The sequence below is a fragment of the Trematomus bernacchii genome, unplaced genomic scaffold (assembly GCF_902827165.1).
Source record: "Trematomus bernacchii unplaced genomic scaffold, fTreBer1.1, whole genome shotgun sequence".
Lineage (NCBI taxonomy): Eukaryota > Metazoa > Chordata > Actinopteri > Perciformes > Nototheniidae > Trematomus > Trematomus bernacchii.
The window spans coordinates 498,490-511,765 of record NW_022987519.1 but is presented as its reverse complement, the minus strand read 5'-3'; the positions used below and the strand labels follow the sequence as shown (position 1 = coordinate 511,765).

At 41.6% G+C, this 13,276-nt stretch overlaps 1 protein-coding gene across 1 annotated transcript in view; it reads right to left on the bottom strand.

Moving 5' to 3' along the window:
* cadps2 (Ca++-dependent secretion activator 2) overlaps nucleotides 1–13,276 on the bottom strand; it is a 216,586-nt gene that overhangs the window by 121,358 nt on the left and 81,952 nt on the right. Inside the window, 4 exon segments of the mRNA XM_034116812.1 lie at nucleotides 2,972–3,021; nucleotides 3,024–3,095; nucleotides 3,867–4,097; nucleotides 4,868–4,948. Coding sequence (XP_033972703.1) covers nucleotides 2,972–3,021; nucleotides 3,024–3,095; nucleotides 3,867–4,097; nucleotides 4,868–4,948 — 434 coding nt within the window.

Here is a 13,276-nt window from a genome sequence, read left to right as displayed (position 1 = left end):
ATCCTGCTGTGACCATTAGTCTTTTAATCCTAGATATGTTCTTTAGGTGATAGTAGGCTGATTTAGTAATTGTTTTAATGTGACTGTTGAAACTCAGGTCAGAGTCCATGACTACACCTAGATTTCTGGGCTTCATCTGTTGTTTTGAACATTGCAGACTGAAGCTCAGCGCTAACTTTTATACGTTCTGCCTTGGCTCCAAAACCATTACCTCAGTTTTATCTTTGTTTAATTGGAGAAAGTTCTGACACATCCAGTCATTGATTTGTTCAATGCACTTACTCAGTGTTTGAATTGGAGCATAATCTCCTGGTGAAATGGTTATGTAAATGTGGGGTGTCATCCGCATAGCTATGGTAACTTCTTTTGTTGTTTTTCATTATCTGAGCCAGTGGTAGCATGTAGATGTTAAAGAGAAGAGGCCCCAAGATGGAGCCTTGATGAACCCCACGTCATATTTGTCAACTCAGATGTGTATTTACCTATAGAAACAACGTTGTTTCTGTCCTTTAAGTAGGACTCAAACCAATTTAGAACTGTTGATGAAAGTCCCACCCAGTTTTCTAGTCGGTCTAGTAATATGTTGTGGTCAACAGTGTCAAACGCAGCACTGAGATCTAATAATACTAACACTGAAGTTCTGCCACTGTCTGTGTTTAAGTGGATGTCATTGAAGACCTTTACAAGAGCAGTCTCAGTGCTGTGGTTTGGACGAAATCCTGACTGGAACACATCGAAACAGTTATTTAAATGCAAGAAATTACTCAACTGTTGAAAAACAACTTTTTCAATGATTTTACCTAGAAATGGCAGGTTTGATATTGGCCTGTAATTGTTCATTACTGAGGCGTCTAGATTATGCTTTTTTAAGAGCGGTTTAATGACTGCAGTTTTCAGGGCCTGTGGAAAAACACCTGAGTGAAGAGACTTGTTTACTATATGAAGTAGATCTGAGGCCATGCAAGGAAAAACATCTTTTAAAAATCCTGTTGGAATAATATCAAGGCAGCAGGAGGAGGATTTCAGAAGTTGAATAATGTCCTCTAGGTTTTTTTAATCTGATGGAATTGTGTCATGGTGTTTGAATTGATATTAGGTTGACATAGGGACAAAACATTTGCTGTACCTGATGTAGAGGCACTGACTGCTTGTCTGATTTTCTGAATTTTGTCAGTGAAGAAGGAGGCAAAATCATTGCACGCCCTGGTGGATAGAAATTCAGAGGCTACTGACACTGGGGGGTTAGTTAGTCTGTCAACGGTAGCAAACAAGTAACGTGCATTGTTTTTGTTTTTGGTAATGATGTCAGAGAAGAAAGACTGTCGTGCAATTTTCAATTCCAAATTATAAAGGCCAAGTCTCTCTTTATAAGATTTAAAAAAAGAACCTGGAGATTTGTTTTTCGCCACCTGCGTTCAGCTTTTCGACACTCTCTTTTGTCTGTTCTCACGGTCATGGCCTTTCTCCATGGAGATATTTCTTGCTAATCACTTCCTTTACCTTAGTTGGAGCAATGGCATCTATAATCTTTTTAATTTTTGAATTAAAATGATCTACTAGCTCATTTACTGAGATGTTAGTAGGGGCAAGTGTGGATGAAAAATTCTGAGTAAAAATATTTTCAGTTAAATATCGCTTTGTGGTTACTTCTTTTTCAAAATGTTTGTGAACAGAGATAAAGCTCTCAATTCAGACCCTTTGAGATAATTAAGTCCAGAGTGTGCCCCTTATTGTGCGTGGGCTCCGCCACATGCTGAGTCAGTCCATAGTTATCAAGAACACAAAACAGTTCTTTAGCCCCTCTGTCCTGGGGGTTGTCAACATGGATGTTAAAATCACCAACAATGACTAAACGTCAAAGTCAATACACACTATAGACAGCAGTTCAGTAAAATCATCAAAAAAGCTTGCACAGTATTTGGGTGGTCTATAGATATTTAGGAACAGAGCTCGAGAGGAGCATTTCAGCTGAAGGGCCACATATTCAAAAGAAGCAAAGTCCCCATAAGATGTCTTCTTGCATTGAAGGGAATCATTGAACAAAATACTAGCAACTCCACCCCCTTTCTTATGCATTCTTTCCTGACTCATAAAACTAAAGTTGGGAGGGGTTGATTCGATAAGAACAGCTGCACTGTTATTTTGTTCAATCCAATTTTTCCGTTAAAAACATAAAATCGAGATTGTGCTCAGTGATAAAATCATTGATTAAAATTGTTTTTCCTGGCAAAGACCTGACATTTAATAAAGCTAGTTTAAGTTTGTTGAATACACTATCAGCAAGATTTTTTGTGACAAGCTGTGGCTGACATGGAATCACTTCTAAATTTGATAAACTCACACAAACTTTGAGCGCTTCCTGTTTCTAAGCTGATTCCTCACCGCTCTCAATCTATTACCTATCAACACAGATATCGGCAAAGCTACTGGCAGGCAGGGCCCCGGCATGTGCTGGGAAGAGTTGAGAGTGCCATATACGCCCTTGAGCCTGGACCCAGCACATATCAGTAAGAGTTTGCTGCGTTTTGTACACACACAATCCTTATCAGGCCTTCGGTGACCGCAGATGGTGTCTTGAAGGGGGGGGGGGAGGTGGTTGACATAGGCACGGTAATGATACGCATACCTGGTTTGTTCACACTTTGATTTGAATCAGGAAACCGTGTTAACAGATCTATTCAAAACACACTGAACAATGCTGCCGCTTAAAAATGGTTAAAATGTGTTATACTTGCTGCTTCTCTTGAATGTTTGACCTTGACTGTGCAGAATGGACTAGTGCACAGTTTGTTTTCTCAATAATCTGCTGAGGAGCTTTCTCTGCACTCACCATGAATCCTCAGTGTGTATACAAAAGTGATTTGATGACATGACACCTCTTTTTCTCCATGTGATGACAGCCAAAGCAGGTCTGTAAGTTGGTATCCAGACCCTGTGAATGGATCAGAAACAGTGGGAGGTTTGACCTCACTGCGGTCTGGAGGCCTCCGCCTGGTCCGTCTGCAGCTTCTCCCCCCCCCTCCAACCTCCATGGTGCAGTACACGATGCGGTTTGGGGCCACAGACTTCAGACCCAGAACCTCCACGATCACTATCTGCAAAAACACCAGAGAGGAAACCCACGACGACTCTTTAAAATACATGTTCCCATCTGAACAAACTATCAGCAAACACAATATATTCAGTTAAATGCTGTATGGTAGTTCTAACAATTACAAATTAATAATAGTACCTATTATATGATATTTCAGAATAAAGTGAAAATTACAAACACTTAGAAGGGGTTAACAGGGGTTGTATATGGAATATAGGCTCTTTCTCCACCCCACTACTCTCGTATTTTAAGGTTAATTTATTTGCGAGATAGAGGCAAAACGCACAATGAACAACATTACAAATTCATTGAACTGATAGATTTATTTTTGTTTAAACATTGTAATTAAGGCTTTATTGTGAATTATTTTTTCTACAGAACTAGTTTTCATGAAAATCTAATATGGTGACAGCCTTAAGGTATGAACAAAAAAGGATCAAATGGATCTCTGAAATGTTCAATATGTCATGATTGATGTCTTAAGTGTAATTGATTGCCAAAAATACGAAAACGCACATAAATCCAAGTTAGAGATGAATTTGAATGATGGAAACAATATTTTTGTTATTTTCTTGAGATATTGCGTTACATAATACTACCAGGTTTTTTTTTACCAAGATAATCTATTAGTAAAAATCTGATATTGATACAAAATGGTGGAAATCATGTTCAATATATTTTGCTTTCTAAGGAAACTATTTCAGCTTTCACATGTAATTAAAACATACAACATTGCCATATACAGTAACAAGTACACACACCACACACACACCTCCAGAGTGAAGGACAGCACCACGTCGGACTTGGACAGGACGTCCCCCTCGTCCATGTCCAGGAAGGAGTTGTTCATGTTGGAGCGTTTGAGCTTCTGCTTGAAGTCCGGCCCCCCCTTAGAGACCGGCAGACTCTCCAGGTTGGCCATCAGCAGGTTCACTGAAGACCGCAGCTCCTCCACGAAGAGGGGCTCCATCTCTGAGGAGAGGAACCGGGGGGAACGGACGTCCTGCAGGACACACACACAGGGACACTGTGAACACTCTGCCCCTCCATGTGAGGTCGGCCCAGACCCTAGGGGTTTTTTAAATCTACACTAAAAACACACTTCTTCTCTCTGGCCTTCTAGTTAGAGCGGAGCACGACTCCTGACTTTTCCTTGTGTTTTATTTGTTATATATATCTGTTGTAATTTATTGTCTTTTAGTTGTGATTGTAGTAATGTGTTTTTATTACATGTACAGCACTTTGGCTCGACCAAAAATCGCTTTTAAATGTGCTTTATAAATAAAACTGATTTGATCACACCACACACACACACACCCACACACACACACACACACACACACACACACCAACACACACACACACACACACACACACACACACACACACACACACACACACACACACACACACACACACCACACACACACACACACACACACACACACACACACACACACACACACACACACACACACACACACACACACACACACACACACACACACACACACACACACACACACACACACACACACACACACACACACACACACACACACACACACACACACACAACTCATTAATTCAGTTCACCAGTAGAGTGATGCATGGTTGATTTATATCTGTAGGCCGACCATAATTATATGTATATATCCAAAATGGAGCGAGAGTTACGAAAGCCAATTTCAATATAGTTTTTTAATTCTGATTTTAACAAGTTCATATGTGACGAGTTTATGTTTAATTAATATTAACTCAGTGTGTTCTCACCCTGCCGATCCTCTCGGCCAGCTGCAGCCTTCCCGTCCAGCTCTCTGGGATCTGAGCCGCCTGCTCGTCCACGTTGTCCAGCTGAGAGGAACATCAGAAACACAACGAGTGTCATCAGAGAGCCAAGGGGTCAATACAACAATCAGAGAGGGGGGGGGGGATCCACTCTCAGTAAGTGGATTTAAAGGATGCTCAGTTGTCTATTGATTAACCCAAGGTGGTAACAGGCAACGGTTAATTATCAATCAGGAGTGAGGCGCTGAAATTAGAGGTTTGACAACTTCATCGTTTCTCTGGACCAATGACAGAGCAGACAACCATGTGTACTTTGGAAAAGTTTAGGAGCTAAAGCTTCAGGTGTTTCACTCAAGTTCATCTGAAACAGCAAAAAACACTCTGTTGAAGTTATTTAATATATTTTATAAAACGGACAAGTCAATCAAGCAATCTGATTGGTTCTTAGCCGTGATATAATGAGCGTATATCACGGGTAGAATTGTAGTTACTTTTCACAAGTCATGTATCCCTCCGCGTCTGAGAAAAGCAACAACCGTTACAACTGTTACATTACGTCCGTTACGAAACTAACTAACTAACAAAGCTTAAGATGGAAACATGTAAGGTTAACTTTGACCTCCGGGGGGGTCTTACTATGGAGGAGTGGATTGAGGAGTGCCTATCTCCAGAACAAAAAGCACCTAAACGACGACATGCAGAGCTACGTGAAGAGCAGGTAGACCAACTGGAAAAGTATCACCATTCAAAAGCTTTCTGATGCGGGTCTTGAAACAAAGCAGAGAGATTATGACCGTCAGTGGCCACAGGTGCGAAAGCTCTCTCCAGAGCTACTGGAAGCCCAATCTCTGGGACCGGAGAAAGTGGAGCAATATTCTCGCCACGCCAAGCAACAGCCTAGAACAACCTCAACCTATACAAGTAACCACGTAAGCCATGCTACTGATGCTGGACAGTTTTTCAGTGGCTGCACAATAAACAGCAACATACACATTAATGTAAATAAATAGCCAAATAATGGATCAACGCTCTCTGTCTAATATGTTCGCTAGCTGTTAGTGTTGTTGCACCTCGCACTATGTTTCGTGCAGAAGGCAACGGAGGGACTATTTTATTTTGAACATCATTATTTACTAATAAAAACTATTTAAATTAGAGTGTGTATTTTTCTTTCATATTGCCACACTTGGTAACCGTTTTATAAACGCAATAGCTGACTTCAGGCTGTGATATATGGTCATTATATCACAGCTAAGGGGCGTGGTTCGGCCCGACGCAAAGCGGAGGGTCGACAACCCCCTTATACCACGGCCCTGTCGTGAGCTATTGCTTAAATATAATATTGAAGTGAAGGGAAAAACTCTAAACTTCTTTAACACTGTCTCAGTAGTTCATTTGACTTTATGACTGGACAGATATTCATAAAATCCTTTGTGAGGTTGTAGGGCTTTTTGAACATTAATGCATGGAAATATGTCACAGTAGAGACACAAACATAGAAAAATCAACCTGAAAATGAGCAGAATATGTCCTCTTTAACTAAGTAAAGTCAAATCTAAGTAGTGTGTGTTTAAGTTAAAACAACATATTTTTTATTACGTCTTTTTAACCTTTTCTAGGCGACAGTGCCCAGACGTAGACAACCTGGGCGTGGCTGAATCAGACACTTATGTTCAACAATTATTTGTATGTCATGTTGGGAAAGCCTTGGACCTCAGATTTGTATTGCCAAAACTCAGCTGTAGCTACTGTGCAAATCACAATCAAACTTAGAAATGGTTATGGTTCTTGGTTTGGGCGGCCCTTTATCAGACTGTATGAGCGGCTATATGTTCATTAATTAAAACGTTATGAATAGATTCATGTGAGAGGAGAGGATGGTGTGTTTCACTTGATGTCAGCGAGACTCAAAGAGGAGATGAAAGCAGAGGGAAACTTGACGAGGTTTGCTGAGTGTGCAGAAAACAGCGCCTCGTTTCACAAATCAGTAACGAACAGAGGCGTCGCAAAGTAAAATCTGAGATAAAGCAGCTCTGATGGAAATAGTCTCGAAGCCAAAGAGACAAGTGGGACCATCAGAGGAGATAACAGGAGGACAGATAAGCTGTTTAATTTCAGCCTGTTTTTAAAACGGGGAGCAGAAAATCAGTTAGAAATCAGCCGTCTCAGTTTCAGAGGACGTGGAGAGAAAACGCTGAGCAGCACATTCTGAAATAAAAATCAAACTGAGCTACAGAAGAACAGTTTTGTGGAAGTATGTTCCAAAAATTCATTTATAAAGAAGTGCTTGTTTATGTACGTACTTTGTAAAGTTGAAACAACTGTCTTTGTTGTTGGAACTTACCTAAAATGTTTTATGGTCTTATTTTAACAATGTGATCACATGACTCCTTCTGATGTTACTGCAGATCTGCTGTAAGCTAGCTAGCTAACGTAGCTAACCTAGTCATTTACAGATTTACTGACAAACACTGACAGTTACAGTATGAGACGACTAACTCTGAGACGGAGACAGTTGTTCAGCCTTATTATCCTGAACGTCACCAAGCGTCCCAGCTGTGTGCGTCACTTTTTAGTGTCCCTGGTTTCTTAGCTGTGTGCGTCACTCTTTATTGTCCACCTGGTTCTCCCAGCTGTGTGCGTCACTTTTTATTGTCCCCTGGTCTCCCAGCTGTGTGCGTCACTCTTTAGTGTCCCCTGGTCTCCCAGCTGTTGTAAGTCACTTTTTAGTGTCCCTGGTTTCTTAGCTGTGTGCGTCACTCTTTATTGTCCCCTGGTCTCCCAGCTGTGTGCTTCACTTTTTAGTGTGCCCCTGGTTCTCCAGCTGTGTACGTCACTTTTTAGTGTCCCCTGGTCTTCTCCAGCTGTGTGCGTCACTTTTTAGTGTCCCCTGGTCTCCCAGCTGTGTGCGTCACTTTTAGAGGCCTGGTTTCTTAGCTGTGTGCGTCACTCTTTATTGTCACCTGGTCTCCCAGCTGTGTGCGTCACTTTTTATTGTCCCCTGGTCTCCCAGCTGTGTACGTCACTTTTTAGTGTCCCCTGGTCTCCCAGCTGTGTGCGTCACTTTTTAGTGTCCCTGGTCTCTTAGCTGTGTGCGTCACTCTTTAGTGTCCCCTGGTCTCCCAGCTGTGTGCGTCACTTTTTAGTGTCCCCTGGTCTCTTAGCTGTGTGCGTCACTCTTTAGTGTCCCCTGGTCTCCCAGCTGTGTGCGTCACTTTTTAGTGTCCCTGGTCTCCCAGCTGTGTGCGTCACTCTTTAGTGTCCCCTGGTCTCCCAGCTGTGTGCGTCACTCTTTTAGTGTCCCCTGGTCTCCCAGCTGTGTGCGTCACTCTTTAGTGTCCCTGGTCTCTTAGCTGTGTGCGTCACTCTTTAGTGTCCCCTGGTCTCCCAGCTGTGTGCGTCACTTTTTAGTGTCCCCTGGTCTCCCAGCTGTGTGCGTCACTTTTTATTGTCCCCTGGTCTCCCAGCTGTGTAAGTCACTTTTTTAGTGTCCCCCTGGTCTCCCAGCTGTGTGCGTCACTCTTTAGTGTCCCCTGGTCTCCAGCTGTGTGCGTCACTCTTTAGTGTCCCCTGGTCTCCCAACTGTGTGCGTCACTCTTTAGTGTCCCGTGGTCTCCCAGCTATGCGCGTCACTCTTTAGTGTCCCCTGGTCTCCGTTGTCTTTTGAGCTTCTTCAGCGTTTTGTAATCTGCAGCTTTTTAGTAAACGCTGCGCATGTTTCCTCAAGTTGCTGAATGTTTTCGAAATGCTGCATGTGTTGCTGAAGATAGTTTCTACGTGTGCATGTTGTAAAGGGGAGTTTGAGATTTTATTTGTAGCATCTGACAGCAATCAATGACACATTCAGGCCCCGGAGATATTTTAAAAAACAGTTATCTGAAAAGTATTTTGGGTGATAGATAAAAATAATTAGCGTTGCCGTCACCTCTTGTCACCACTTCCTGTCGGGCTGACATCCGCTGCACTAATTGCAGAGGCATGGAGATTTTCACGCCTGATTTGACAGATTTAGTTTCTGCTGACAAAAAGTATCAGAAGTCTGTCGGTGTGGATCCGTGTGCGGAGAGACATTTAGATTTATTCTGCGGGCGTTTCTGATCACTGCCGCCACTAATCAACAACACCGCTTTTTTTGAGGAGGAATACAGGACTTCATTATCAGAGGGATGGAGGGTCGAAATAAACTGCCTCAATATGACATGACAGATGCACTTTAAATGTCTTGTGATGATGTTTTAATTATTCAATGTTTATCTTCTGAAAGGCATTCAGTGTTGATGAGGGTGGTAAGAATAAGGTGTTTATGATTTGAATAATTATTAAGAATCTATAATTTATTTTTTTAAATCATAATTGATGTGAGGTATGGAGTTTGAAAATATGTTATTCAAGACCTTTTGGGATTTTGAAACTTTATAGAGTTTGCCATTTTATTAAAGTTTTGATGCTTTTCTTTAGAGCTTCTGGTGTGTTTGTTGTGTTTGTGATGTGTGTGTGTGTGTGTGTGTGAGATTACTGTACGTGGTCAGGAAGAAACAATGGCTGCTTGTCTTACTCTGCATTCATGCTGGTGTCTCTCATTAATTACACTCGATCCAATTAACAGTCCTGCGATAAACACACCACAGTCTGTGTAATCACAACAGGTTCAACACACACCCACACCATGCATAGCAAAGAAAGAATGTGATGTCATTTTGAGACGCTACCCTGCATATTATTTATTTTTCATTGATTTATTTTATAATATTTATTATCATAATTATTATACATTTATTTTTCTGTCCTTAATTCACACACTTTTTATTTTATTTTATGTTTTAACTGCACATTCTTACGTTAAAGGTGGGGTAGGTAATTTTGGAGAAACCAGCTCGAGTGCGCTAGAATTGAAAAATACACGACCGGAGAAAATCTACCACTTCCTTACAGAGCCCCTCCTCCAACACACACGAACGCACACATGACCAATGAGGGCACGAGATAAGTTTGTGCACAGATGGAAGGCTGACAGGCAGGTAGGCCATCCAGTTACTTAGCCGGGCCGGCTCAGATGATTGGGTCGTGCTTTTTACAGTACCACGGCTTCCACAGATGAAATATTTTAATGTATTTATTGTCAAAGCATTTAATGTATTCATTGCTATCGGGATGTTAAGAGCATTCCATGGAATATAACAAGTGCTTTCTGAAGTGAATTACCTACCCCACCTTTAACTTCTAATGTTTATATACATAATATAATATCTTTCTATTTATATATTATTTATTTGTAAAAAATAATCAATTGTCGTTTTTTTTTTTTTTAATGTCGCCCCTATACATTTGTTCTTGCCTAAACAACAGCTCCATTTGCAAAAACATATATATTTCAGAATAAGACACAAGGAAACAGATTTAACAGAGGCTGAAGGCAAATGTGTTCAACACCCTTAACGGACATCTGATCTGAGATTTAACTCTGTATTTATTTTAGGATTCACTGGCACACAAAAGAGTGCTTCAGTCTGACCTCCACAATTACTGACCCACCCACAGCCTGACTGCATGCCACTAAAATGAAAAACACACAGATCCGAGTGCATGCTGGCTTTGTTACCATGACTTCTATTATGTGCTCTATGTTGGCTGCTTTCTAATTTTGCCTCTAAGTATTTCTATGACGACCAGGCTTCATGTTAACTCTGTTAAAGTCTCTGCAACATGTCAGAGAGCCTCACACACACTCTTACACACTCATCTAAACATACATGGAGGAGGGGAAACATCTCATTAAGCACTAGCATCATGTAACTTAATAAACAACCCTACATTAGCCACCTTTAGCTTAGCGGTGGTGAGGTGAAGTCATGTGACCGTGCTGTAGTTCCTTTATAGCCCAACATTAGCCGCCTTTAGCTTAGCGGTGGTGACGTGAAGTAATGTGACCGTGCTGTAGTTCCTTTATAGCCCAACATTAGCCGCCTTAGCTTAGCGGTGGTGATGTGAAGTCATGTGACCGTGCTGTAGTTCCTTTATAGCCCAACATTAGCCGCCTTTAGCTTAGCGGTGGTGATGTGAAGTCATGTGACCGTGCTGTTAGTTCCTTTATAGCCCAACATTAGCCCCCTTTAGCTTAGCGGTGGTCACGTGAAGTCATGTGACCGTGCTGCAGTTCCTTTATAGCCCAACATTAGCCACCTTTAGCTTAGCGGTGGTGACGTGAAGTCATGTGACCGTGCTGTAGTTCCTTTATAGCCCAACATTAGCCGCCTTTAGCTTAGCGGTGGTGACGTGAAGTCATGTGACCGTGCTGCAGTTCCTTTATAACCCAACATCAGCCGCCTTTAGCTTAGCGGTGGTGACGTGAAGTCATGTGACCGTGCTGTGGTTCCTTTATAGCAGTGACCATTAACTGGTGGCCCGCGGGCCACATCCGGCCCGCCAGACATTCTCATCCGGCCCGCACGACGGGGGTGACTGTGGCGTTTGCTTGAGTTGGTTAGTGCGTTCGCCCCCTCACTCACTTCAAAATTCTTGGGCTATATATAAAAAGTGCTGGCCCGCGAAAGTGTCTATTGGATACATTTTGGCCCTTGGACAAATGTAGTTGGTGATCCCCGCTTTATACCAACCCAGTCTCACGGCATTTCGTGTTATAGTCACGAAATTAATCTATTGATTGATTCGCCATTTCTTTCGTGTCACACAGAACGATTTTAAAAGCAATGTAAATAATAACAAATTAAAAGGAAAAAAAGATGACATAAAATACAGATTTCAGTATTCTGAGGCTCTGAGCCATTTCTTTTCCTCACTGACGGAAAAAAAAACTCCGACATTATACAATTTAAAATAAAAGGGATAGGGTTAGGCTTAGGGTAAGATTATTGAGTAAGAACATGTTTTTATTGAACCACACAGCTTCCGGTCTTCCAAGACCCGACCGGACAAAAACACGTGTTGCAGGCACGAAACATACTACCAATAGAAATACATTGCATTTAAATCGTTCTGTGTGACAATGAAAAAAATGCTAAATCGTGTTGGTGAACACGAATCAATAGGTTAAAATTATTTTCGTGACTATAACACGATAATGCCGTGAGACTGGTTGTTTATAGCCCGACAGCAGCCGCCTTTATTGTACCTGAAGCTCACTGATTTGATGTTTCTTTCTAACAGCAATGCATTCTGGGACTTGTAGTTGGAAAGGGACTTTAGTGATGTTGCTGTGTTGCTGTGTTGTAATAAAAATATAGAAATTGTCGATATAAATAGAAAACAATGAGGTAAATACTGTACCGGCCCACACATATTTAGTCTTTTTCTCCCTGCACTCATCTTCGGATCTGTCCATTTCCCATGTGAGCACTACAGCGTCAGTAGTATCAGAGCACAAAGCCTGGAGGTAAAGCTGTCTTATTACAAACCCAGCACCTGCTGCGCACAAACACAGCGGATCCCAGACCAATCATCCGACAAAGAGATGAAAGAGTGACGGAGAAAAGACACAATTACACCCTGCCATCAGTTTACTGCGGACAATCAGAAGGAGATCAGAGAGGGAGGACATGGAGATGCAGGTTAAAACAAATTAAACACCAAAGAAGAAGAAGAAAGCAGGAGCAGATTATGGACATTGGGCAGCAGCCTGGTCATTTGTTAGAGCTGCAGCTACCTGCCTCTCCAGCTAATGAGAGACGACAACAGAACGAACCAAACAGAAATCAAATGGACCCCCACTCAGCTGAGCGGACCCGTGTTTCTGGCAATAAAACTCATGAATAATGGAACCGAACGGACACTAACAACAGTGATGGCAATACAAAATGCATGCCTGAGGCTGCGTTCACAACAAACGTGTCCAAATGTTTCACTGAAAATGTTCCTGTAGTAATTCCCCCTGGTAATGAATATGTTTATTGAAGTTTTTAAAGCTATGAAATGCACGTGTCCTGACAACAATCTCAAGGAGAACTTTATTCAACTTAATTTACTTTTGATTAGATATAATGTCACCAAGTTTAGCAGTTAAACAACCAAACCTTAATATGTAATAATTACTATGCCATCAAGTCTCAGGAACCAACTACAAATAGTCTATATGTGGTGTTCCCTTCCCTCTAGTGTGTTCTATAGGTGTTAGTGCATGTAAATGGTCTGCAAAGGCTAAAATCCCTGTTCCCTCCAGAGGGAGTGTCTCTCCCACACACTCACAATATAATCAAGTGTTAAATCAGACTGTAGTTCCACCTGGAGTAAATCCACAAGCTACCCTGCAGTATACAAAGTCATTCAAACTAGCTGCACCTTACCAGCTTTGAGAACACTTTCATGATCAATCATTATAAAACATATCATATATATTTATTCTGAAATGGACCAATCTGCACAATGACTACTTTTACTGTC